The sequence below is a fragment of the Galeopterus variegatus genome, unplaced genomic scaffold, assembly GCF_000696425.1.
Source record: "Galeopterus variegatus unplaced genomic scaffold, G_variegatus-3.0.2 Scaffold882, whole genome shotgun sequence".
Lineage (NCBI taxonomy): Eukaryota > Metazoa > Chordata > Mammalia > Dermoptera > Cynocephalidae > Galeopterus > Galeopterus variegatus.
Window position 1 is genome coordinate 277,549 of NW_007726993.1, and position 27,057 is coordinate 304,605.

The following is a 27,057-nucleotide window of genomic DNA, read 5'->3' on the forward strand; positions in this document are numbered from 1 at the left end:
TCCAAGGCCACACACAGTTGAGCTGCTCTGTTTACAGCTGTGCTTCCCAGCTCCCTGATTGTGCTCCTAAGGCTTTTCAGGATTATGGCTACTGCATTTAAAGTCCCTGTACCTCATTATCATCAATAGGTAAATTAGCTTTTGCAAACATGTACATTAGCTCTGATGTCACCAAACTATATAGTAAACAGCATCCAGAAAATGGAAAAGGATGGCATATTTTACCCCCACTCCCACCCCCATTACTAGTGAAAGAAGGAAGTGTGTGTGATCCAAAATATGTTTACTTTTAGAAGGCTGACTTTGGGGGCTAAAGGCCTGAACTGAGAGAGAGAAAGAGAGAAAAGCAACCTTGATGGGATAGTAAGAAGTCAGGGGTAGGAACCATAACTTCACAGCTAAAAGCCTGAGTGCAGGATGAGGCAGAGAGAAGTTCTTCTAAATATCCCCTCAAGTAGAGAACTCTTTCCCCTGAACCTGCACTGTATCTCAATGACACACATTCAACAGCCCCACCTAAACCTAAACTGATTGTTCATTTGGTTTTCAGGAATTCTTCTTCCAGGGCAATGGGAACTTCAAGTCCCTAGAAGAAAGGCAGGATTTAGAAGTGAGCCCTGGGAGAAAAGCGGTATGAATAGAAACCACAAAAGGGTCTGGATTTGGGTTAAGCAGAAGAGACGTTCCAGAATCAGGCGTTGGGCCTGGAGACTGATACCCAGGGTGCTGGGCTGGACAGTCATGGGAGCAGGTAATGAGGCATGTCCCTAAAATGAAGGAGCCTTGAGCCCCTGAAGGGCTGAGCCAAGGTCAGAGGGCCAAGACAGGATCATATCCCCGAGCTCTGGGGCCTGCAGGGGTAGGAAGGAAGGTTTCACCTTCAGGGACACATCTCCGTTAGCTTGGCCTTTTCCTTCTGGCTTGGAGACAACTGACACCTCTGATTTCTGTAGTTCTGAACAAATAATTAGAGGTGCTGTGTTTTTCCCTCCATCATGAAGACAAGGTTCAAAAAAAGGGCGAAGGGGACCAGAGAAACTGTGGGTGAAAGTAAAGATGTGGGACTTGTTGGTCACATTGTAGAAGGAGATGACTCCTGCTTCATAGTCCAGGAAAATTCCCACACAACGGGGAGGCTCTTTCAGGCGGAAAGAGGTCTGTGGGGACGTGAGAGCTTCATACTCACTCCCATGAGTCTGTCGCACAAGCCAGTGTCCATTGGCGGGTGAGGCAGTGACCTTCCCCTTCCTGGCCACTGACTCACTACACACCCCAAGGATCCACTTGGTCTTGTCTCCCACGTACACCTCCCAGTAGTGACAGCCAGCCGTGAAGTACTCGGAGCCTAAGACGCTGACGACAAAATCAAATCTCTGGGGGTTGTCGGGCACAGGCTGCTTTCTGTCTCCAAGCCTCACACATCTCCGGTCCTCAGACAGGATGAGTTTGGGATGTGCTGTGTCGGGGTCCAGGGTCACCACCACTACAGAGAGTCACAGAGAGTTGAGGTTTGGGAAGGGTGGGTCTTAAGGGGTCTTTAGGAGTTTTAGAGGGAAAAATAATCTCTAGATCTGCAATCACTGTCCTTGGGTCATTTTAGTTTCATGGATCCCCCACTATATGTACTGGAATGAAAGAATACTGTCTTCCAAAGAACAGGTTTCCTGGTAGTGTACAAAGTAAAAGACGGAAAAGTTCTTCTTCATCTGTCTGTGAAGCTGCCTTAATCCTGAGGAAATACTACATTTGTCTTCCATGTTCCAAAGGAATCTAATGTACGATCATAAACATAGGCTTTGATGTTAGACTTTGCAGTCACATAGGATGTCTGAGTGACAGCTCTGCCACACGCTAATTATGTAACCTTGGGCTTATTATTCATCTCTAAACCTTAGTTTCCTCATCTGTAAAATGAGAATAATAACAGGACCCATGTTGTAGAGCTGTCATGCAGACCTGAAGAGCTAATACATGAGATAGTGCCTCGTTCCTACCCTGTGTGATACTTACGTTGTTACCTAAAGTTATTGCTTATTATCATTTTAAATGATAATTTTAAAGATTCTTCCTTAAAACTGTGGATTATGAGGGTCACAGGGAGTCTCCCTCCTTTCTCAAATATGGGAAATGGGGTCTTCTTGAAGTTAAATCCATGATTGGTTGATGTGCTGACATTAAGCCAGACTGTGAATGTGAGACTGGAGGGTTTATGAGTTACCAGAATGCCAGTCAAGGTGACCTGGTGTTCTCTCAAGTGGCCATCTCATCGATTCTATTGTACCCTGCCTGAAGGGAGATAGTGTGAACAGGAAGGGAATGAAGAGCCTGGAAAATTGATAAGGACCCCAGAGCAGTGACAATAACAGATCCCGTTCAAGCAGCAGCAAAAAATGCAAACTATTTAGGAATAAATTGAAGGAGAGTTGTGCAAATCTTTTAGAATAAAACTAGAAAACCTTTTTGTAGTCTATATTATTGGAGCATCTGCCCAACCCATTCCATTCTCTGAGAATCTTTATCACCACCCTCCCCCATAAGGAAATTGCTCTGCAGAGAAAGAAGAATGTGCAAGATTTGTAGAAAGAGACAGGAGCAGTGCCTATTCATCTGATTGTGGGATAGGAAGGACTTCCCAAACCTGAAAGCACAGAAAAATCTACACGGGAGAAGGTCAATAAATTTGATTTCATGTGTCAAGAAAATACTATAAGGGAATTAAAATGCACATGAAAAATAATCTGTGACATATATGACAGAGTTAATATACCTTAGTTAATATACTTTAGAAAGAGTTAATACACAAAGAATCCTCACAAATCAAAAAGTAGCCCAAAGAGGACATGAGGAAAGTCACAAAGAAGACATAGAAATACCCAATAAACTTAAGAAAAATCTCAAAAATCATAGAAAACCCATAGAAGATCAAACCTAATATTTATCAGTGCTCTGAAAGAGGGGATATTTTCCAATCTAAATGTGATCCCCAAAAATCACAAAGATTTTTTAAAATTTGATAAGCAGATAAACAGATGTGATAAAAATAAAACTATTATAGTCCATATTCCAAAGGAATGGAGCAAATTCTAAGGTTACAAAGCCTTAAAAAGGATGAGCTCTGACACATGGATCAATTTGATTGGTGTAACTTACCAAAATGCAGCCGGGCTCTTCTCCAGCCTGAAGGACATAAAAGGGGATTGATTGTTAAAGCAATGGAGAAATCGAGGACTTCCATTGAGTAAAGGTCAAATATGGGGACAGTGCATCACACCTGAGTTTGCTGCAGCTCTTTTCAACTCTGTGAAAGAAGAAACAAGAGGGATGAGCTATCACTGGGAAGATCAGAACAGGAGATAAGTTGGATGGAAGTTATAAGAACATAGGAAACTTACTCAGTTCACTCCGGAGTTTCTCTAAGGAATAAAAACATTTCAACAATGAGAACAAGGGCTTCTACGTTCCCATAATGCTATCTATAGTCCCATCCCAACCACATTCCTAGAGCAGATGCTCAATAGCCATACCCTGCAACTTCCCCATAGGAGTGTTTGCAATGGCAATAGCTCCCAGCTGTGGGCATGGGTCCCCAGAGATACTGCAGAGGGTCACAAATTCCTACCTAAGCCAAACTTTACCTGCAAACCAAATAATACATCACACACTTACAGGTGATGACAATATGAATGTATGTAGATATTGTAGGAGAATAGTAAAACTTCATTTAAAATTACCACTGAGTTGATTAGATTTTATCATGAACATTTTCTCAATATAAAATAAAATAGATATGTTTCATGTCTGCAGATTATTTTTTAATGTTAAAAAGAGGTTTTCATACATGAAGTGGTAGGGAAGCTCTGCTCCAGCACATTCAGTTTAACGAGGATCCATGCACCTTGGACCCCACCTAAGGGAATTTCATGCTTGGGTGATAAAAGGGACTTCCAGGTGGCTTCACCTATGGGAGGTACGTTTCTTCCTGGTAAAACATTTCTCTTTTAGAGACTAGGTAACAGCTGTGCAGGAAAGAGGAGCAGGGAATACTTGAGAAAAGAGGCCTTTGAGAGCCAAGAAATTCCCAGTCCCCATGGCCTGAATTACCCTTGCCCCTCCCTTCTGCTCCAGGAAGTGACATTGATACACTCATCCTAAGGCAAAGATGTCAGCAGAAGGAAGTTCATGCCACAGATGATGAGAGGACTTACTGAGGGCTTTGTGGAGTCTTCCTAAAAACGAGAGAGAGAGAGAGAGAGAGAGAGAGAGAGAGAGAGAAGTGAGTGATCACATCCTGCCCTTTTATCTGGGGCCCTCGAAGGCTCATCACTCCACCTCCCACTATCAGTCCTTAATCCAGTCCCGCATCCCAGAAGTCAGACTCTGGAATCCGATGGTACTGGTGTCACTTTCCCGATGATCCAGCCTGCCCAGGACTTTGGTTCCTCCATCCTCTTCCCTTCCTTTGTGTCTGTCTGGTTTCATTTCTGCTGTTTGTGTGGGTGTTTCCGTGTGTTTGTAACTGTGGTGCATGAGTGTATGCCTTGCTGCCCTTTTATAGCCTGCTGTTTATGAAATCTAAGGTGTAAACTAGCTAAAGGCCTAGCACTGACTGGTTGACATGGCTTTATTATTCTCTACAGTAACTCCACTGATGCTACAAATTTCACAAATTGGAAGGTCCCAGAAGGTTTGGGGGCATATGTGTATGCTTCATACGCTTTGAGGGGAGTAATTGTGGCTTCTGTGGAGAGGCCGTCTGGCCCACATTTTTCCCTATCTAGCATTGGCCCTGCCAGAGAATTGAAGTTATGCATCTGAGTCCACCGCCAGCCCCTGTGCTGAGGGCTGGGCCTGTGTTCAGCATTAGGCATTGGAGCAATGGAGCTGAGTAGGACCCGGCTCCTAAGGAACTTATGGTTTACTGTCACCATTTCCACTGTTAATAGCTTTCATTTACTGTGTCCTGTTCTTATACAGAGGTAGGCACTGAATCCTCTCAATGACATGAGGTGCATAGAATTATTTTCCATGTTTTACAGAGGGGTGGTCCACGGCTTACAGGGAAATGAAGTTTGCCCAAGGTCAACCAGCTAGTAAGTGGCAAGGAGGCAAGGTTCAAAGCCAGGTCTGTGTGACTCCCGAGTCGAAGGCCCTCACCATTACACTATACCACTCCCTTTGCTCCTGGGCAGACTGGCCAGAGTGTCGACAAGCTGGGAGCAAATGTAAGGAGGAAGAGAAGAGATGCCAAAATCATTGAACTTGGAGCCATCTGGCCCAGTGGCTTGTCTTCCAAGTTCTACTTCAAAAGGGTGTCTTACTTTGACCCTCAGTGGCCCCCAGCAAACATTTAATTCATAAAGACCAAATGGCAGTAAGGGAAGGAAGTTCCAGGCACCGAGATAGACTTTTTAAAAAGGTTGTCTCTTTTAATACTGAAAACAATCAGATAAGGGGACTTATTATCCCCACTTTACAGATGAGGAAACGAAAGCTCAGAGCAGTAAAGTGACTTATCCAAGGCCAGTAAGTGACAGACCAGTGTTCTGAGTCAGGTGTTGCCGGCTCCAGAGCCTGTTACCCTTCTACTGTGTCACACCACCTCTCAACGCAGAAGTTGTGTGGATTCTTGAGAGTCTCATACATCACATGTGACCATATTAATATACTTTTAAATAATACGTAAACTTCCTTTTTAAGTGATTGGTGGAAAGGCGGCCAAAGGGAGCTCATGATAGTCTAGACCTGTGAATTTTGACCACAGGCATCCCCTCACCCACTGCCACCAACTCTACAGCCCCTTGACACTGGAAACTAAATTCCAATAATATTAATGGAGGGTACATATATACATATATAATATAATAACAGGCTGTCTGCATTTATGCAAAAGGAGAAAGAATATGTTATTTGTTCCCTACCCCTTACTCTTTACATATAATTACCTTTTTCTTTTGCATGGTCTGAGAGAAGATTTTCTAGAGGAAGGAAAGGAAAAGAAAATGAGATTCTTTGCTGTTACCTTGAGGGTCCCTGATTCCCATGATTTTACCTGCTCTTGAACCTGTCTAACTCTGTCTATCTCCACCTCTACCTCCCTGAACCAGCCCTTCATTATCTCTCATCTGGATAACAGAAATGGTAGCCCAGATTGTCCACCACATCCTGTCTTACCCCCTCTGGCCTCTTCTCAGCACTGCATCCAGAGTTTTTCAAACCATAATTCTGATCAGGATATCCCCATTCTTTGCTTTACCACTGCTCTTAGGAGAAAAACTAAAATCCTTAACGTGATCTACAAGGCCTCCCACGGCCTAGCCCCTGCCTAACTCCCCAGCTTCATCCCCTGTCACCTATTCCCTTGCTTCCACACCTTTTCAGCCCCTCAAATGAGCGCTGCTTTCCCCTGACCATGCTTCTTTCTCAAGCTGTGGAGTTTTCCATTCCCTCTTCACTCATGACTTACATTCCTTCAAACATCACAGCCTGAACCCTCAAGCTTGATTGGTTTCTCCTGGTCATGATCTTCTTATAGGAACTTTCTTTCATGGCATTTGTGCACAGTTTTTTGCGTAATTATTTAATTCCCATAATCTCCCGACTAGACTGAGTTTCAGCAGGGCAAAGACTGTGCCTGCTTTTACTCACCATTGTATCCCCAGAATCTAGTACAGTCCAGAGCATGTAGTAGGTAATTATTCGTTGAATGAATAAAAGTTTCCCCCATGTCCAACCTACATGACTCCCACAGAATGAGCTCACAGACGAAAATCACCAAACATACTAGAAGGCAAACTATTACAAGAGGCAGTAAAAACTGGAAGCAACAGATTTAGACACCATCACCACCACTACCACCGAGGACAGCAGATGATGGAATTTCCAGGTACAGAATTTAGATTAGTGGGCACTGGAGGTACAGAAATGAACAAAACAGAGAAACATCTCCCCCACACCCAGCCCAGGACACTTACCTACCTCCATCACCTGTTCATAGAGAAGCTTTTCTAGAAGAGACAAAGTGGCGTCAGCTCAGCTTTAAGATAAGGGCTTTTCCTAACAGTCATAGTTGTCCAAACATGGCCCAAGCTGCCTGAATAGGACTGACTCCTTGTCACTATAGGTGTGTGACCATTTGAAGGGATTAGAGGGTCTTCAGCCCACCACGTGAGGGATGAATTTTGGATTATGTGACTTTCAAAGTCCTTTGCACCGCTGAGATCCTATGAAATGTGACCATTTTTATGAGGGTTTTCTCCAATGGGTACAATTGGATTTCTTGATTAGAAGACTCTAATTAACTTATTAGCTAATTAGAAGGCTGGCATGGTCAGTTATTTTCTAATTTCTCAAAGGATGAGCATTCACAGCTCTGCCAGGGGCAGTTTATTTAATTCCCTCTGCAATATGAGTTCCCAGGGCACAGCTCTACCATTTCCTCCCAGCCAACTTGCGGGGTCTCCAACCTATGGATAGGCATCATGTCTACATCTACTTCCTTCCAGCCTTTTCCCAGAGCAGTCAGAGTCCCACTTCCTGTAGTGCTGGGCTCCCTTACCACTTAGTTACCTTTTGATTTCCTTTGCCTCCAGATGAGGAAAATGCATGCCATGTTGAGAAGCCCCAGGACAGACACAATCACAGCAAGAGCCACTGCTGAGGATGAGACCCTCCCCTGAGATGGGGCTGAAACAGAAACCACCAATGGTCACCCTCAGGGAGATGTCTATGAGTTTCTCTCATGCTTCAGGTGGCGGATGGTTCAAGCACATCCCAAGTTTCTCCATCACCTCTAGGAGAGACCTCCAGACAAGATTTGTGAGGCTCTTTGCTTCTCTTGGTAACTCAAACCTTGGATGAGTTTAAAGATAAGTGAAATGTTCATCTCTCAGGATCACTTTAGATGGTCCCACCTGAAGACAATGGTTTAAACTCAGCTTCTTAACCACAATCTCATCCTGCCGTATAATTCAATGGAAAAATAATCCAGGGACTTCAGAGAATGGAAGGTACTCTCCTCACTAAACACATGTAGTCTTCTCAAGAACACTCACCTGCCTCCTAAAAACCCTCACTCTGCACTGGAACACCAGTCAGCAACCTCCTTGCCCTGTGCATTATCAGCAAGGGCACAACCATTTTTATGGCTCCACAGCAGCAGGCCTAGAGTCTAGGCAGGACAGAAAGGAGAAAAGAAAGAAGAAAATCAAGGGTACTAGAAAAAGTTCATGGAAAGATTTGCATTATCTTTAAATTCTATTTTTCCATGAACTTTCTGAAGTACCCTCATATTAAAGGGGAAAAAAAGAGCAAAAGAGGGCTATGAGCAGAAGTGGTTGAGAGCCGGAGCTGGGTGTGAGTCTTAGCTCAACCACTGTGTAGCACTAGGCAAGATTTCAGATAAACAACCTAACAATGAATCTTAAGGAACTAAAAAAGCAAGAACAAACCAAACCCAAAATTAGCAGAAGAAAAGGAATAATAAAGAGCAGAGCAGAAATAAATGAAATTGAAACCCAAAAAACAATGCAAAAGATTGACAAAACAAAATGTTGGCTTTTGTGAAAAGAGAAACAAAACTGACAAGCTATTAGCTAGACTAACCAAGACGAAAGAAAAACTCAAATAAATAAAATCAGAAATAAAAAAGGAGACACTACAATGGATACCACAGAAATACTAAGGATCGTTAGAGACTATTATGAACAACTATATGCCAACAAATTAAAAAGCCTAGAGGAACTGGATAAATTCCTGGACCCATACAATCTACCAAGATTGAACCAAAAAGAAATAGAAAACCTGAGCAAACCAATTATGAGTAAAGAGATTGAATTAGTAAAGTCTCCCATTAAAGAAAAGGTCCAGACCTACTGGCTTCACTGCTGAATTACACCAAACATTTAAAGAAGAATTAATACCAATTTTTTCAAACTCTTCCAGAAAATTGAAGAGAAGGGAATTTTTCCAAACTCATTCTATGAGGTCAGCATTACCCTGATACCAAAACCAGACAAAGACACAACAGAAAAAGAAACATTAAAAAGATCATTTACCATGATCAAGCAGGATTTATCCTAGGAAGCAATGATGGTTCAACATACCCAAATCAATAAATGTGATACATCACATCAAAAGACTGAAGGACAAAAACCATATGATCATCTCAACTGATGCAGAAAAAGCATTTGATAAATTTTAACATCCTTCATGACAAAAACCCTCAATGAATTAGGTGTGGAAGGAACATACCTCAACACAATAAAGGTGATATACAACAAGCTCACAGCTAATATCATACCAAATGGGGAAAAGCTGAAAGTTTTTCCTCTAAGAACAGGAACATAACAAGATGCCTGCTCTCTCCACTTCTATTCAACATAGTACTAATAGTCCTAGCTAGGACAATTAGGCAAGAGAAAGAAATAAAAGGCATCCAAATTGGAAAGGAGGAAGTCAAATTGTCCCTGTCTGCAGACAACATAATCTTATATATAGAAAACCCTAGGACTTCTGGTCAAGATGGCAGAATAGACAGTCCCCAGCATCACTCTCTCCCACAAATCAACTAATTTACAGCTATTAAAAAGCAATGACAGTCAAGCTGGGGCCACTAGAGCTCAGGGGAAAAGGAAGAGAGACCTATGGAGTACATGAATGCCAGAGAAGCCACGATAAGAGAAAGAAAAACCTCTCCGACCATTTTGAGTCCTGGCTGCTTCCAGGCTGGAGCTGCTGAGCTCATGGAGCAGGAGCCAGCAAAAGCTGCAGCTGTGCCCTTCCAATGAAGTTGCATGGAGGTGGCAGGGGAGAAGAGGGCCTTGGTGGCCCCCAAGCCAGCAAGACCAATAATAGGTTCCCGTGGACCCACATAGGAGAGAGGAGCCACAACAACTGAAAAAAAGGAGCCATTCAGAAGCCGGTGAGTCATTGCAAGAGACTGGCGCATGGCCCATCCCATGAGAAGTGTTTGCAGCACAAGTGGTAGAGGAAACAGGCTCATCGGGAGAACACTGGAACACAGCAAGAACAGCTGATCTGCCCCCAAATCAGCACAGGATCACTCAGAGGAAACTGATCAGGAATATAGAATTCCACAGGGTGCAGTTTGATGAAAAGACTCAAGCCCAGACCAGTGTTTCTACACAACCCAGGTGCATTGGATTTCACTTAACCCAGAAGTCCTATAAAGTCAACCATTAAAACCTAAGCTGTACAAAAAGCCTTTCCCAGGGAATCAACAGCAAAGCAACAATTTAGCTCAACCACTGAGCTCAAGTACTGGTTCCCACAGGAAGTTCCCCCACTTTAGAAGTAAGCAAAGGACAACGAATTAGTTTCAGTGCAGAGTTAAGTGGTGGGAACATCAAATAACCCAACACAGAACTGAAAGAAAAAACAGAGTACCCACAACCAGAGACGAAGTTTGATATTAACTAGAAAAGGTCTAATTTCACCAAAGAACACCTATAACACCTAGAAGGACCAGAAGTCCTCTGGGCTATAAGCCAGAAAGGGGCGATGATCAGGCACACCACCAGCATCACAGGGCCTGCCCAGGGTCCTGAGGTCCGAAGCGGGAACTGGACCCCCTCCCACAATTAGACACACTGCCATTGCCAACACCAACTAGGTAAGGAGCATGCCAAAAACATCACCTCCATGTGGGAGGGCCACCACAATAACCACGGCTGCCATGAAAGAGGCTAGATGCCAAAACCACCATGCAGATGGTCCGCCAGCCACTGGAGGGCATTGACACAAGGAGAGTCACCAATAGAGACCAAAGAAAAGAAGAGGATGTCTCTCCCCACAAAGCCCATTTCGGAGTGACAGAAGAAGCACCTGCTGTATGATAATAATAGGGGGCCTGAGCACACCTCTCAGCATTGGACAGATCATCTAGGCAACAAATCAACAGAGTAACCATTACTCTTTCAGAAGGAGAGAAGAAATCTAGGCTTATCAGAGTGGGGAGGGAGAGGGAGAGGAGGATAGGGAGAGATTGGACAAGGGGCATAAAGAATAAGCACAATTTGTAACAATATATATGCTAGTAATATTGATTTGATCAACATTTGTCAACATTGAACCCCAAAAGTATGTATAATCAATTATGATTCAATAAAATTTTTTAAAAATAAAAACCTTAAAAAAAAAGAAAACCCTAAAAGCTACACCAAAAATCTCTTAGAACTGATCAACAAATTCAACAAAGTTTTAGAGTACATAACAACATACAAAAATCCATAGTATTTCTATACACCATTAATAGATGGAGCAAATGAAAAAGAAATCAAGAAAGCAATCCCATTTATAATAAATACCAAAAAAATAACCCAAAATACCTAGGAATAAATTTAACCAAGGAGGTTAAAGATCTCTAGAAGGAAAACTATGAAACACTGATGAAAGAAGTTGAAGAAGACACACATCCCATGTTTATGGATTGGAAGAATTAATATTGTGAAAATGACCATACTACCAAAAGTGATCTACAGATTCAATGGAATCTCTGTCAAAATATCAATGATATTCCCTCACAGAAATAGAAAAAACAATCTTCAAATTCATATGGAACCACAAAAGACCCCGAATAGCCAAAGCAATCCTGAGCAAAAAAGACAAAGCTGGAGGCACCACACTACCTGACTTCAAAATATAGTACAAAGTTGCAGTAACCAAAACAGCATGGTACTGGCATAAAACAGACACTTGGACCAATGGAACAGAACATAGAACCATGTACTATGTTCAGAAATAAAGCCATGTACTTACACCAAGTGATTTTCTACAAAGATGCCAAGAATATTCATTGGGGGAAAGGACAGTCTCTTTCATAAATGGTTTTGGGAAAACTGGATGTCCACATGTAGAAGAATGAAACTAGACCCTTATCTCTCACTCAAATGAATTAAATCAACTCGAAATGAATTAAAGACTTAAATGTAAGGCCCCAAATTATGAAACTACTAGAAGAAAACATAGGGGAAACACATCAGGCTATTGGTCTAGGCAAAGACTTTATGAAGACCTCAAATGCACAGGCAACAAAAGCAAAAACAGACAAATGAGATTATATTAAACTAAAAAGCTTCTGCACAGCAAAGAAAACAACCAAAAGATTGAATAGACAACCTGCAGAATGGGAGATAATATTTTCAGACTATACATCTGACAAGGGATTAATATACAGAATATACAAGAAACTCAAACAACTCAACAACAAAAAACCAAATAACCTGATTTAAAAACGGGAAAATGAGCTGAATAGACATTTCTCAAAAGAAGACATACAAATGGCCAACAGGTATATGAAAAAGTGCTCAACATCAAAATGGCCAACAGGTATATGAAAAAGTGCTCAACATCAAAATGGCCAACAGGTATATGAAAAAGTGCTCAACATCACTAACCATTAGGGAAATGCAAATCAAAACCACAATGAGATATCATCTCACTTCAGTTAGAATGACTTTTATCAAAAAGACAAAAAATAAAAACTACTGGTGAGGATGCAAAGAAAGGAATGTAAACTGTTGGTGGGAATGTAAAATTAGTACAGCCATTATGGAAAACAGTATGAAGATTCCTCAAAAAGCTAAAAATAGAAGTACCATATGATCTTGAAAAAAATATACCAAAATGCTAGCAGTGGTCCTCTCCAATGTATAAGATTATAGGACATCGTTTGGTTTCTTTAAAATATTCTGTATTTTTTCAAGTTTTCTACAATATACATGCTTTATTCTTAGAATTTAAAAAATTTGAAAATTCTTTATAAAGTTTCCACTAGGGTAAGAGTTTTTCTCTGGAATCACCATGTGCTTCAATCCTGTTTTTCTCCCCAGCTTTTCTCCCTACTATGATCATGGCTATGGTCTTCTCTTGGCCAAGGTCCACATTGCAGATGGTACAGGACACATTCCCCAGAGTGCTGTCCCTGACTTTGCTGGACTCTTCTATTTGGAAAAGCCCAACTTCGTCCAGGGAGTGGGCTTCTGACAGGGATAGAAGTTCCCTGCCTTTAGGTTCTCTCTTCTTGGCCCAAGGCTTTGGGAACATCCCATCGACCTGCACACCAGCTGGATCCATCCAGCATCACAGCCCTTCATGTAGATGTAAGGATCAGAGCTTAGAACCAGAGAGAAGAGCTTGTCTGGCTGAACCAGCCCAGAAACAGACTGGCAGGGCCATAGCAAGGGCTTAGACCTAGCCAAGCCCTATCCCTTCAATAGCTGCCTCTGATAATCAGAGGCAGCTATTGGTGGAACTTCAATGTCTGCCCTCTCCCCACCCCCATGGTCCTCTCAATGGGATAAGACAGTCTCTAGCTTTATCCTAATACCTTTCGAAATCTAGAGACTGCATCACATGATTCAGATTCTTTTGAGCACCCCAGTCCCCTTTTAAAAATTACTTTTCCTGGTTCATTCCCAGGTTTCAGAACTAAAAAAAATAAAAAATAAAAAAATAAAAAAATTAATTAATTAAATAAAATAAATAAATAAATATTACTTTTCACTCCAGAGGACTCCATGTTTGGAAAGAGTTTGTCTATCAGTTACTGCCTGGTTTTAAAGTATGAAATTGATTCTCCCCCTCTCTTTGGTGTGCAACTCTAAGTTATGACCAAAAGATTATCAGAGGGTGACCATGTGGAGCTGGTGTCATTCTAGCAAATGCAAACACATAGGTTTGGTTTAGTTTGGTTTTTGGTAGACTGATTTTTTAAAATATTGAAGTTAGTTTGAGAAACACTATCTCTACCTTCCTCAACCTTTGAGTACTCAGGAACCCCAGGAGAGGACTTATTAAGTAAATCCTTGTCACAGCTTGGGATTCTGGGCCTTGAGGACATTTCCTTACAGCCACGGTTGTGAGTTCCTTGACAATGGAGCAAAGAAAGATGACCCAGAGAGGAAAAGCTATTGTCTGAGCCAGCAAGTCCTACAGGTTACTGATTGACTATATTTAACCAGGACCGACACTGTACAGTGTTTTCCAGACGGTTACTTCCTCATCAGCACCGCCTGGGCCAGAGTCCCAGCTTCAGCTGAGATCAATGGACCTGGCTGGTAAGACTGAACCATCGGGCAAGTAAAAACTGCATTGCAAATGAAAGAAAAGTCTAGTTATGGAAGGACAGAGCACTGCGTCTCTTGACGGAGCTCATCCAATTGCCGCAAATGACCGCGGGCACCTCAAAGCCATCCTAACCTGCAACCTGCAGGGTCACGGTGCTCTCTCGACTCAGGTTTCCGATCTGGATCTGACATCGGTACGGCCCTTGGTCTTCCAGGCGCACGTCGCGGATCTGCAGTGTGACGCTTCCCTCTAGGGCGTCTCTAACCAGGGTCGTCCTCCCTTTATACTCCGGCGTCAGACCTTCATCCCGGTCCTTCCCATCACGGAACACGTGAACAGCCTGGGAGCGCTGCGGGTGTGGGGCCCGCAGCCACCTCACCTCCGTGGGCACCGCCCCGGGCCAGAGGGAGAGCGGGCAGAGAAGCGCCGCCGTGCCCCCCAGCGGCGCCAGGTGGAACTGGCTGGCACTCCCTGTGTGCGGACAAAGAAGGGACTAAGATCTGGGAGGGAGGGATGGGGAGAAAGAGCTAGGGAAGGATTGAGGGAGAGGATATCCCGGGCGAAGAACAGAGCCTGCCTGAAAAGGGCATTGGAAAGGACTCGGGGAAGAACAAAACCCAAACAGCAATAAGGTCTCTGGCCAAGCTCCTTATTCTGGGGATGCCATCGTCAGATATCCCAGGCAGGAAAAGAGGTTCAGAAACTCTTACCCGACACGTGTGACAGCAGCTGGAGGAAGACAAGAGCGAGGAGGCAGCTGGACAGCAGAGAGCCAGAGGAACGTGCCATCTCCATCTGAACTGGGAGGACAGACACAGGGAGACACAGAACAGGGCTGGTGAGCTCCATGTGACAGAGGTATAACCTAGGAGCTGGGGCCCCGCCAGAGGTGGCATCTCCTAAGCTCTGGAATCACACAGACTGGCTTCCAAGCCCAGCTCTGCTGCTTACCTTCTTGTAACATTGTGACAACTTCTCTGAGACTCTGTTTCTTCATCTTTAAAATAGGCCCAGTAGCAGTGTCTCCTTGCAGGATTACTGTGAGGCCTGCAGGAGGCAAGCACTCACATGGAGGCTGGCATCCTGGCTAAGTCTACAAATGCCATGATTGAGGAGGATGATGGGGAAGAGATGCGTGAGGACCCCCAGGGCGAGATGCTGTGCATGATTTAGAAGGCATAAGAAGGAGTCTGGGAGAGCAAGATAACTTACACCCTGAACTCACCAAGTAAACACCGGAGTCCTGGCCTCTATTTGCAGCTAGTGTCCAGGGCCAGGCTTGGGAAGTGCCTGTTTCAAGCCAGTCTTCACCCACAATGTGGCCTTTCCCTGACAGCCTTTCAAGTATAAATCTTGACAAATAATAAACCAGGGTATTGAGGTCCCTCCATTTCATTACGAAGATTCTAATCCTACAAACCCACGGTCTGAAGTTTGAAAGACCTGGGTTCCAGTCATAGCTATACCCATTTACTAGTTCTTTGTCCCTGGGAAAGTTGCATAACAGGTCTGGGCCTCAGGTTCTTAATCTATAAAGAGGGGAACCTTCTTCACAGGTGAGTGTGAGAGTTTAAGGAGATAACACACATAAAGCACTGCCTACACATGCCTGGCGGAACAGGTGCTTAATAAATGTGTAGTTATTATGAGTAAACTAAAAGAGGACAATTTCCCTGGGAGGTGCAGATCACTGTGTGCCTTAACCATGGGGAGACCCTAAAGGATTCCCTACTGTCAAACTCATTCCTCACCTACTTGCTACTGCCTGAAATTCCTTTAGCAGGAAACAGAATCTCTCATGCCACAAGAGAGGATAAAGTTCAAAATGTAAACACTCTAGGATGAGAGAACTTGTCTCTTAAATTCTCTCTAAGGTTTCAAATCCTTTCCAAAGAGGAGGTTTTTGCAGAAGTCAGCAGGCCTGGACTCTGATGGTCATGGAATAGGGCAATGATGGGACTTGGAGGGGTGTTGATGGGAGGTTGAAAAACTGAAGACGAACTTAAGTGTCAAATACATTCTTGCTTTGAAAATCAATTCTGTTTTTCTCATGACAAAAATCACGTTGGTTTAGGTTTGCTTTTATTTTTTAATCATGGTGCATACAACACACTCCTCTAATCCCACCATGTTGCAAATGATACATAATACTAGGCCATGGTGATGTTAGGATTACATTAGGACATTGTTTTTTTTGGGGGGGGGTTGCCTCTGTTGTACTCACTTTCCTACAGGTTATCAGCTATTCAGAAACTCAAGAGAAGTAAATGTGAAACACTCTCTACTTTATAAATTATGGTTGAAGTGGAAGTAGACAGGGCCCAGGATCCCCTAGAATTACTCCCAATCCCCAAACCCCTCAACTTCCTAGTGATTTTGAAACACACCCTGGGTAGACATGGCCAGAGTGACACAGAGCTCCAAGCTGAACCAAGGACGCCTGAAATCAAATAAGAGGAGACCTTATTGGGCCCATAATCCTAGATTCAGTCAATTTGTGGGTTTTTTTGTAGTTTTTGTTTTGTTTTGTTTTCTAAAGATGACTGGTAAGGGGATCTTAACCCTTGACTTGGTGTTGTCAGCACCATGCTCTTCCAAATGAGCCACAGGATGGCCCTAGATTCAGTCAATTTGTGAAGGGGTTAAGAGGGTGGTCTCTAGAGTCAACCTGGGTTCAAACCCTGGTTCTATGTGGTGGCCTTAGACAGGTTAGTTTACTTCTCCAAACCTCCTCTCACTCATACATGACATGAAATTAATAATAGTACCTACCTCGTAGATAGGTCTATAGTGAGGATCAAAGAAAATACATGTAGAATGATTTGCACCAGATGCTGGAAATAAAATCAAATGAAGTCCTTCATCAGATTGTCACTCTATGTAATGAGGGCAACTGAGGTGGCTTCAGGACGGGAGTCTTCCTGAAGCACATCACCAAGCCAGTGATTAATGGAAAGCAACCGTGGGAACAGACTCAACCTAGGAGAGAATGATAGCAGAAGTAGGGTGTTCATTCTCTAGTCATCAACAAAATGCAAGTTAAGGCCACAGTTAGATATCACTTGTCTTCCTTCAAACTATCAAAGATTAGGAAAAAATAATATCCAGAATCATCATACACGTGGGAAAACTAACTCTCTTGTCCATTGCTAAACAACTTTCACAAAGACAATTCAGCAACACGTATCAAACGATTTACAAATATGCAGAAGTTTTAGTCTAGTAATTTCACCTCCAGAAATAATCCAAATGAAATAAGTAAAAATGTGCATAAGGATTTGATGGTGAGGATGCTCACCACAAAATTATTTATAAAAAGGAAAAATTGAAAACAACCTAAAAGTTCATTAAAATGGGAATGGTTAACTAATTATGGTACATCCTTACAATGGGATACTATGCAGCATTTCATAATCACCTGGTGGAACAATCTTTAAGGGCAGTGGGAATTTTTCACTACATCCCAAACAATGTTTTTTAAAACTATGTATAGTATGATATTATCTGGGGGAGGCAATGCTTAGGAAAAAGGCAAAAACATAGATATTAAATAGTAGCTACTTCTGGGGGAGGGATTAGAGGTGATCCTTATGGTTTTCCTTGTATATTTTCCTTTATATTTTCCATTTTTTCTACCTTGAACATGTACCAATTTGGTTATCAGAAAACATATGTTAGAAGAACGACAGGGGTGATCAGGAAAGGAAGGAGAAGACATGGTTTACTTTGGGCAAAGGCACACACAGCCCAGAATTCAAAGAAGCAGAGCTGGAAGTCCCCACGGGTTCTATTAAGCCGAAGCTGCAGCCACAGCTCCTCAGCAGGGAGCTCTCTTCCTGAGAGCTTTGAGTGGAAAATTGACAAGTTCTGCCTTGTGTTTTGTGTGGGTGTAAGAACCATCTGGTCACCATACTTATCTCCAGGATTTATTCTTCTGATCTAGTCATCTCGGATGGTCCCTTCCTCTAACAAATGTTCTTCTCTAACAAACATTATACCAGTATTATAGCAATCAATGTTATATTAGTGTACGACTGAATTAACATACATATGTTTTTAATTATAATATTGTTCTATACTAATAATAGCTCCCACTGATAACAAAGTAGGTATTTGTTGAAAAGTAGGTTTTATTTTCCTCTTTTACACTTAAAACAGGAAAGGCAATCATATACACATTCGGATACCAAGTGAGCAAACTGCCAGGACCCTTTCTGGAAGCAGATAGAATAAGGTACATGGAAAAATAGACGAACGAAGGAATGAATGCATAGCCCTGTGTTATGAGTAACAAAATGGGCAAATGACTTCCTCACTTTACAGAGCGATTATCATGGAATTCCTTTATAAAGGAATTCCCCCTAGTAAACATACAGTATGATTTCACTTCCTCAAGTTCAATGTATGTGCCACAATTTGGGGTTTTTTCCATCCTACTTATTGTAAGGAAATCTGGAAATTACAAAAAAAAAAAAAAAAGATAAAAAATTTTAAATCATCTGTAATTCCTCTACCCAGATATAACATTTCTTTGAATCTTTTTTTATACATGTATATAACTTTTTTAAAAAATACAACTTCCAGTGTGTCTATGTCTGGGTGTAAAAAGAAAAAATGTAAGATCATACTTGATAAACTGTTTTGATACCTGATATTTTCTTCAAGCACTACATTATGCACATTTCCAATGTCATCAAATATTCTTTTAATACTTCAGTGTTCCATCATGGATATGTGAGAATTTTAAAAATACTCCCATATTGTATGAGATTTAGGTTGATTTCCAATATATTACTATTATACACATTGCTACCAGGGATAGTGGATTGAGGGCTGGCATCAGGAGGGTTAGTGCTAGTCCGACTTGATCCCTAACTAGCTGTGTGACTTTGTAACTTTAAGCAAGTTACTAAACTCTTAAGACTTGAGTTTCCCATCTTTAAAATGGGAGGACTTTTAATTTGTACTGCCAAGTTGCCCTCCAGAAAAGTCATATCAATTTACCAGCATATATAAAATTGTTTGTTTTCTCACAATCTTGACATCACTGGATATTATACTATTTTTAAAATCTTCATCAATTTGATGAGTAACAATATGGCATCTCTTTTTAAAAACTCTGATGGTGTGTGGTGTGTCATTTTAATTTGTATTTCTTTGATCACTTTTTTTTTTTTTTTCCTGGCCGGTACAGAGATCGGCCCAGACCTTGGTGTTATCAGCACCATGCCCTAAGCAATTGTGCTAACTGGCCTGATTACCCATTTGTTACTTAGACTTTATCAATTACTTGTCTATGTACTTTGTTCATTTTTCTATTGTGGTATTTGTCCCTAAGGCTTGCAAAATTCATCATATAGTAACCATCTTTTTTCCACTACAGATGTTGGAAATATTTTCATCCAGGCAGTCATTTACATTTTAAATTTGAAACAGTTTGATTTTTAAAACTCCTAAATTAGAAAAAACGATTACAACAGACAACATTTAAGAAGACTCTGCAAATCTACAAATGATCAGTCTGAAAGTACACAGCACAGGACCCAGAAAATAGTAAGGGCTAAATAAATATTAGCTTTAATATTAATAATGATGAAAATAATAATTAAATGAGTCGTTCAACAAAACTCATCCAGCTATCTTGTCACTTATCCCCTTTTGTGTTCTTTAGGTAACAGTTAAACTTTGCCCTTTAAAATGTTCTTGTAGGGTTTGGATCCCTGTACTGGCCGCCAAAAAAAATTAAATATAAATAAATAAATAAAATGTTCTTGTAAGTGAGGAGAAAGGGGATTAATTACTCACTATCAAACTTGAGGATCCTGAGAAAGATAAAGGACTAAAAAGAATGAAGAGCGGGGAGAGGGCAGAGAACTCACCACCTTTGAAATCAGAGACCCTTGTCCCTCGAAGACAGAGCTGGAGTCTCCAAGCTGCGAACACTCCTTCCCCCATGCAGGGCGATCAGGCAGGAGCATGAGGAAGGGCTCTGGGCGGGGTGGGCATGGGAAAGTTCATATTTTCTTTTAAAGTTCAAAGACTGAAGCCAGGTCTCTGCTCCATAGACTCTCTTCTAGCTGTCCCTACAAACCAACAAGCCACACCCTGCCTGTCTGCCCCTGATAAAGAAAAAGAGCAAACAGGAGGCTCCCTAAAAGCGAGGGCACTACTGAGTGCCACCCAGTTTAAGGGATCGCTGCCCCTGGGCTCCCTTTTCCTCCACTGCCAACTGCTAACAGTAATTCCCTTGATCCTGTCATAGCCTTTCTAAAAAGCTTGCTCCCCTTGACTTTTCAGATGAGCATAAATTGGAAGATTGGTTTTAATGACAGCCACCAATTAGCCATGTTCTTTAACTCACTACCTTTATCTCCAGCTATACCGACTTGTGCTTTCTGAAAAGCAAACTTGCTTACTGTCCTCCAACATGTGATAAGCCCTTTCCTGCCTGTCTTGCTTTCATAATGTCTATAATTGTATTAACAATGCATTAATGTATTTTCATGTATTTTGAACTTTATAAAGATGGGGTCCATTGTACATAAGTCCCTGTGATCTCCTTTTTTCTCTCACCATTAGTTTCTGAGTCGAGCAGACACCTGTGGTGGCCCACACCATTCCCCTCAACCTACCCAGCTTTAGTGCAGCTGAGACTTGCAGGTAAGCTGCCAGCATGCCACCTCAGAGGCCACAGCATCTCTTTGCTGATCTGTCTCAGGACTTTCTACAAAGTTTTAGAAGGCTATTCAGCCTGTGGACAGCCCAGGAGTTCACCAGTTAATGCCCCGGGGGCATCAACCAACAGTGATGGGAGTCAGTGGAAAATGCTCCAGACTCGCACCTTCCGAGGAACAGTACTGAGCTGTATTCTACATGATTCCTCACAGAGTTCCCAGTGGCATTCAACACAGTAGCCCATAGTCACAAGTAGCTCAATAATGCACATCTTATTGACTTTTCTTCCTTTTTGTTTCTTCCTTATTTCTGCTTCCTGGAATCACCTCCTAAATAAACTCTTACAGCAAAGGGCTTGTCTCACACTCTGCTTTTCAGGGAGAAACTGAAATTTATCCAGGTCACTTCATAGAGCTTTAGTATATTCACTGCACTGTTGTATAACAGACCATTGTATAAATATACCGGCAGCTTGTCTGGTCCCTTGTTGATAGAAATGTGGGTTGTTTCTGGACTTTTGCTTTGACAAATAGTGCTGTTCTGAACATTCTTTTTTTTTTTTTTAAATCTTTTCCTGCCACGGGTTTATTCATACAAACAGCACAAGAGGATACCAGCCCCATGTAGACAACAACCCAGAGGTCACACCAGTCCTTCTGTCCTCATATTGGCAGACAGAGGCCTCCACTCTGGAGCCTTCGTGGGAGTGTGGCACCTTTGGAGGCCTGGGTACCTTTGGGAGCCTGAGCTGGAGCTAGAACTGAAGCTGGAGCTGGAGCTGCAGCTGAAGCCATGTCCTGGGCCTTGGTTTGAGCCTTGGCCTTGGCCTTTGTCTGGCAGAGCCTGAGACCCTTGGCGATGAGGGCACGAGCATGCTTTCCAGGCTTGAAGTGGGTGATGTAAGCAGGTCAGTCAAGTTTGCGGTTGGTGCCCTTTGGGATCTCGGGCTTGACCTCCTTGGACTTTACAAGGGTCTTGATATCGTCAGCACGTGCACTCGTGGCCTTGGCCTTGTTGGCCTACATTTTCTTCAGGCCCGTCTTGTCCTGCTTCTTGGCAAAGTGCATGTTCCTCAGGAACTTGGGGTCTACCTACCCCTTAAGAGATTCATATCTTTGTGATTGAGGTTTCTTAATACCATTTCTGTGCCATTCCCAGGGTTGGTTGTGTACGGTGTGGATCTTGGACTTGGCCATGTCTGCACAGTAACTGCGGCTCCCAAAGTGCCTGGGACCAGAAGAGAAAGACCTGTTTTGAATGAACATTCTTGATAGACGTTATCTGACTTTCTCTAGAGCAGCAGTTCTCAATGTGTGGTCCATGAACTCTGGAAGTCCCTGAGACCCTTTCAGGAGGTCCACCACTCAGGTCAAAACTATGTTCATAATAAAACTAACATATCATTTGCCTTTTTCACTCTGTTGATGTTTTCTAGGACACTGCCAAAACAATGATGGGTAAAACGGCTGGCACTTTAATCCAAATCAATGAGTGGCATCACACTGCAGTAAAAGTTACTAATTTTATTAAATCTCAACCCTTGGATATATATCTTTTCAATATTCTATGGGACAAAATGGGAAGGACGCATAAGCCTATCAAAGTATGATGATCATCTTGAGGAAAAGCTCTTAAGTGACAGAGTTGTGAGCTAAAGTAGTCACTGTACTCACAGAGCACCGTTCTTACCTGCAACTATAGCTGACAAACTATGATTACTCAGACTTTGGGATCTGGCAGGCTGGTTTACCAAAATGAATGAAAAGCACCTGTCATTTCAAAAAAAAAAAAACGACAACAAAAAAACCCCAAACTGATAGTATTTGTTGCCAAAGAGAAAATTCATTCTTTTGAGTGAAAATTAGAATACTGGAAAACTTTTATCTGCTACAGAGAGCTTGATAGCTTCCCAATAATGAGAGACTCTTCTTAAGGGATTAATATCCAGAACATACAAAGAAGGCAAACAATAGTAAAAAAAACCCCAATAATCTGATTTTAAAATGGGCAAAGGAACTGAATAGACAGTTTTCAAAAGAAGACATACAAATGGGCAACAGGTATATGGAAAAATTCTCAATATCACTAATCATCAGAGAAATACAAATCAAAACCACAATGACATATCTCACCCCAGTTAGACTGGCTATTATCAAAAAGACAGAAAATAACAAATGCTGGCGAGGATGCAGAGAAAGGGGAACCCTTATTCATTGTTGGTGGGACTGTAAATTAATATAGCCATTATGGAAAACACTATGGAGAAGCCTATAATCTTTTATTTATTAACCACAGATCAAAATATAAATATCAAACTATGCTCTGCTTTTAAAAGGGAGACAGAGCACTGGACTTCCAGTTTTTAAACATAGTTCATTAAACACAAATACTCATCTCTGCTACATCCTGAAATCCCCCTAAAATGATAATCTTGGAATGAAAAAGAAAAAGCCTATAGGGACAAAGAGAAGGGACAGTAAATAACTGTAAAATGAAGATGTCAGTACATTTTCTAATGAAGCAAAGCAAATGGAAGACCAGTAACTAACTGGTCTAATAAAAACAGAAATCTAATCCAGGCTTGGGATGGCTGAGACCAGGGTATGGCTCTACCTCATTGGGTTGTTGTAAGGATTAAATTAGTTAAAATATGCAAAATGCTTAGAACAGTGGTTGACACCCAGTATATGGTAGATATTATCTGAGAAAAGGTTCCAACTTGAAAGCCAGAGTCCGAAATAAACAATAGAGACAATCTAGGAAGCAGAAGAAAATAGCAGAAAATTACAATTACTACCCTCAGAAATATGAAGTAAGAGATCCTGAATCGACAACAGAAGAGCAAGAAGCTAGCAAAAAGGAAAGTTTGGAAACAAGGAAAAACTCTTGGAAATTAAAATTTTTACAGTAGAAATGTAAAAAGTCATTAGTAGAACCAGAGAATACAGTTCAGGAAAATCTATTATAAGTAGAATAAACAAAACCAAGAAATGAAAAATGAGAGAGAAAAAGTTAAAAAAAAATAAGGAAATTGATCACAGAGAACATTTCCCAGAATTGAAGACCATGTTTCCTGATTTAAAGGGGCCACCAAGTACCTAGCACAATGAATGAAAAAGGCTTACAGGACACATTATGAAAGTTCAGAACATCAATGATAAAGGGGGAAAATAACTTAAAAGCTTTCAGAAACAAAAGAACAAATGAAATTTACATAGGAAGAAACAGAAATCAGAATAAATCAGACTTCTGAAGAATCTAGGCACATGAGAAGCTATATGACAATAGGTCATTAGCTTTAAAATTCTGAGTGAAAATGATTTCCCCACTTGGGAGACCATGATGCTGGCTGGTAACACCAAGGTGAAGGGTTCAGATCCCCACACTGGCCAGCCACCAAAAGAAAAAAAGAAAATGATTTCCAACCTGAAAATCGGTCAGTCAAATGTGAGAGAAAATAAAGCCATTTTCAAACAAGCAAGGACTCAAAAATTTCCTTTCCATAAACTCCTTCTGGTGAGTTACTGGAGCATGTACTTCTCCAAAATGAGAGAATAAACTAAAAAAGGAAAGACATAAGATTTAGGGTGCAGGTAATTTGGCATAGGAGAGCTGGAAGAAAATCCCCAGAATGTGGTGAGGGGAAATCCCAGGACAACAGCTGTGCACCAAGGCTAAGAAGACGATTCAGAGCGAGAGGAGGATGGGTCTAAGGAGGGATGTCACCAAGAAAGGTTTAAAAAGACACTGATAGATTACCTGGCTGATGGGAGCAGATCAAGAGGTATTTTATAGTTCTCATGCAGAGTTTCTGAAAGAATTAACAATAGATGTGTAGATAATGAAGCAAATAAAAAACAGACAATTTTTGACGCAAGAAAAAAGTCATTTAATACAGTGAATATAATTTTAGTACAGTATATACTTCAACTGTCAAAACATTCCATAGTTCTATTACTGTAAACTCTGACTAGTAATTCAACCAAGCAGAGAATTCTGTAAGCCTGGCCAAGAGTCCACTGGTGGCCACAACAGAGAGGGAAATCATAGACTCACCGAGGAAGAATAGTGAGGGGACTTTGATAGGTAGTGTCCAGCCTCAATGTTCAACCCTCCTGGCTCCAACCTGCACCTTCCTGATGGAGAAACCAATATCTCCAGTCCTGTAATCTCTCTAACAATAATCTCTCCTTCTCTCTCTCTCTCCCTTTCTCTCTCTCTCTCTCTCTCTCTCTCTCTCTCTCTCACACACACACACACACACACACACACACACACACACACACCCCTAACTTACCCTCTTCTTCACCCTTTCCTAAGCCAACTCATCACACCTTCTGCACTTTTATCAGTGGCTCAGTGGCACCACTGTGTTTCCATCTTTCAGTTTGGCTTTTGCACTTCTTCATTCCCTGTCCAGTATCTGGTCGGTTTTAGCGGGCTTTCTGAAGCCTTCCAAAGGCCCTGCCATGTCTCCAGCTGTAATCTAGTCCAGAGCTTATATGAACTTTTTTTTTTCCTTTTTTTTTGGTGGGGGGTGGCTGGCTGGTAAAGGGGCCCAAACCCCTGACCTTGTTACCAACACCACACTCTGACCAGCCTTTGAATTTTATAAATTGTACAATATGACACAAATGTAAAATGCCAATATTAAGACAAGATTTCTGAAATAGACTCATTACTTTTATTAATAATAATCCAATTAGCATTTATATAGAATTTTTAAAATAACATTTATTGTAGTTTCTTCTGATTGCTAAAGTATAAATATTCACTGTAGAAATTTTGGAAAATACAGAAAAGCACAAAGAAGATAAAAATAACCCCTACTCTTAAAGTTATCTGGATTAACATTTGGTGTTTTCATCTTCTCTCTTTTCCATGTGAATATAACATTTTTTCAACTATAAAACAAACATTTGATTAGTCTGTACATACCTCTTTTCATTTTCATTTAACATACTAAAGACATTTTATTATGTCAATAAATATTTTTGTCATTTTAATGGCTGCATACAATTCCATTATAACTATTCCATCATTTATTTAATCAACCTCTATTATAAAAATTTCGGTTGTTTCCACTTTTTTCCTCTTAGAAATAGTGCTATCTCTGATTATTAACTTAGGATAACTTCTTAGAAGTGGAGTTGCTTAGACAAAAATTTTACTCATTTTTATTTCTCATGGTAAAAACCATAAAATTTACCATCTAACCATTTTTAAGTATATAGTATGGTATTATCATTGCTGTGCAACAGTTCTCCAGAACTTTTTCATCTTGCAAAACTGAAACTCTATACTCATTGAACAACTCCACTTTTTCCCCTCCTCCCAGACCCTGGTAATAACCCTTCTACTTTCTGTTCCTCAGACTTTGACTACTTTAGATGCCTCATTTGAATGGAATCATCCAGCATTTGCCTTTTTGTGTGGTTGTGCTCATTTTTAAGGCTTTCGATATGCAGTGCTAAAGGGCCTCCAGAAATGTAACAATTTGTACTTTGGAAGTGTACCAGTGTCCATCTGGGCTACGCGTTCACTGTTTTACTTAGCAACTATCATTTGTTTCACTTCTTGCCAGTGTGACGGAGGAACAAAGGTAGTGGTCCTGAACATGTTTTCCTTTGGATAGATCACTGTCCTGCAAATTCTGACTGAAATACTTGCGCCGGTACTTACTAGCTGTGTGACCTTGGACAAGTCACTTATCTTTTCAGTGCCTCTGTTCCCTTATCCGTAAAATGAAGATAATAGTTTACTACTGTACATGTATATATTATAAGTACTTACTATGAGAAATAAGTGTTAATAAATGTGAAGCTCTGAGAACGTTGCCTGGAATATAAACCCCAAAGAGAGGGAGCTATTATTATTTCTCTTTTTTGTCAATCCTTGCTAATCTAATAAATGGAAGGTGACAGCAGCTATTTTAATTTACATCTCCTCGATTATCAGTGGAATTTGAACGTTTCTCTATGTTTAAACTGGCTATTTGTACTTCTGTCAAGATTTCCTTTATCAGAGCACTGTGGCAAACAGGAACTCACTTCATCCTCCTCAAGCTTGTGAATTAAGGCGGCAATCCCTAATCCCCACTTTTCGGGTTAAGAAATTGAGGCTCAGAATTCCAATTCTGAGCAATTTTAATCCCAGGATTCAGATCTCATCCTTCAAAGCCTAGCAGCTGTCCCAGAAAATATTCCCGGGAAAAGCTTTTTGTTAGCCGTGACCCCTCCCCGGCCCCGGCCCCACCCCCGACACAGCGGTCCAGCTCTCCTCTGTGCGCACGCGCGG

General features: G+C 41.5%; 1 protein-coding gene and 1 pseudogene across 1 annotated transcript; both read right to left on the reverse strand.

Annotated features, from left to right (window-relative positions):
- Positions 1-767: 767 nt before the first annotated feature.
- ERMAP (erythroblast membrane-associated protein (Scianna blood group)) lies at positions 768-14,880 on the reverse strand. The gene is made up of 10 exons (XM_008573146.1): positions 14,795-14,880; positions 14,218-14,564; positions 7,567-7,683; positions 6,972-7,004; positions 5,943-5,975; positions 4,206-4,226; positions 3,393-3,413; positions 3,272-3,298; positions 3,151-3,177; positions 768-1,483 (listed from the first exon to the last, which is right to left on the reverse strand). The coding sequence occupies exons 1-10, from the start codon at positions 14,878-14,880 to the stop codon at positions 768-770; spliced, it is 1,428 nt and encodes a 475-aa protein (XP_008571368.1).
- Positions 14,881-21,422: 6,542 nt separating this feature from the next.
- Positions 21,423-21,956, reverse strand: LOC103590832 (annotated as a pseudogene).
- Positions 21,957-27,057: the final 5,101 nt, after the last annotated feature.

What these genes read in the sequence shown, in the direction of transcription:
- ERMAP (XM_008573146.1), bottom strand. Translation starts at nt 14,880, where the DNA reads ATGGAGATGGCACGTTCCTCTGGCTCTCTGCTGTCCAGCTGCCTCCTC. An exon ending in AGACCATGCAAAAGAAAAAG is followed by an intron (nt 4,227 to 5,942) that starts GTAATTATATGT and finishes TCTCGTTTTTAG; the next exon opens with GAAGACTCCACAAAGCCCTC. An exon ending in GAAACTCCGGAGTGAACTGA is followed by an intron (nt 3,299 to 3,392) that starts GTAAGTTTCCTA and finishes CTTCTTTCACAG; the next exon opens with AGTTGAAAAGAGCTGCAGCA.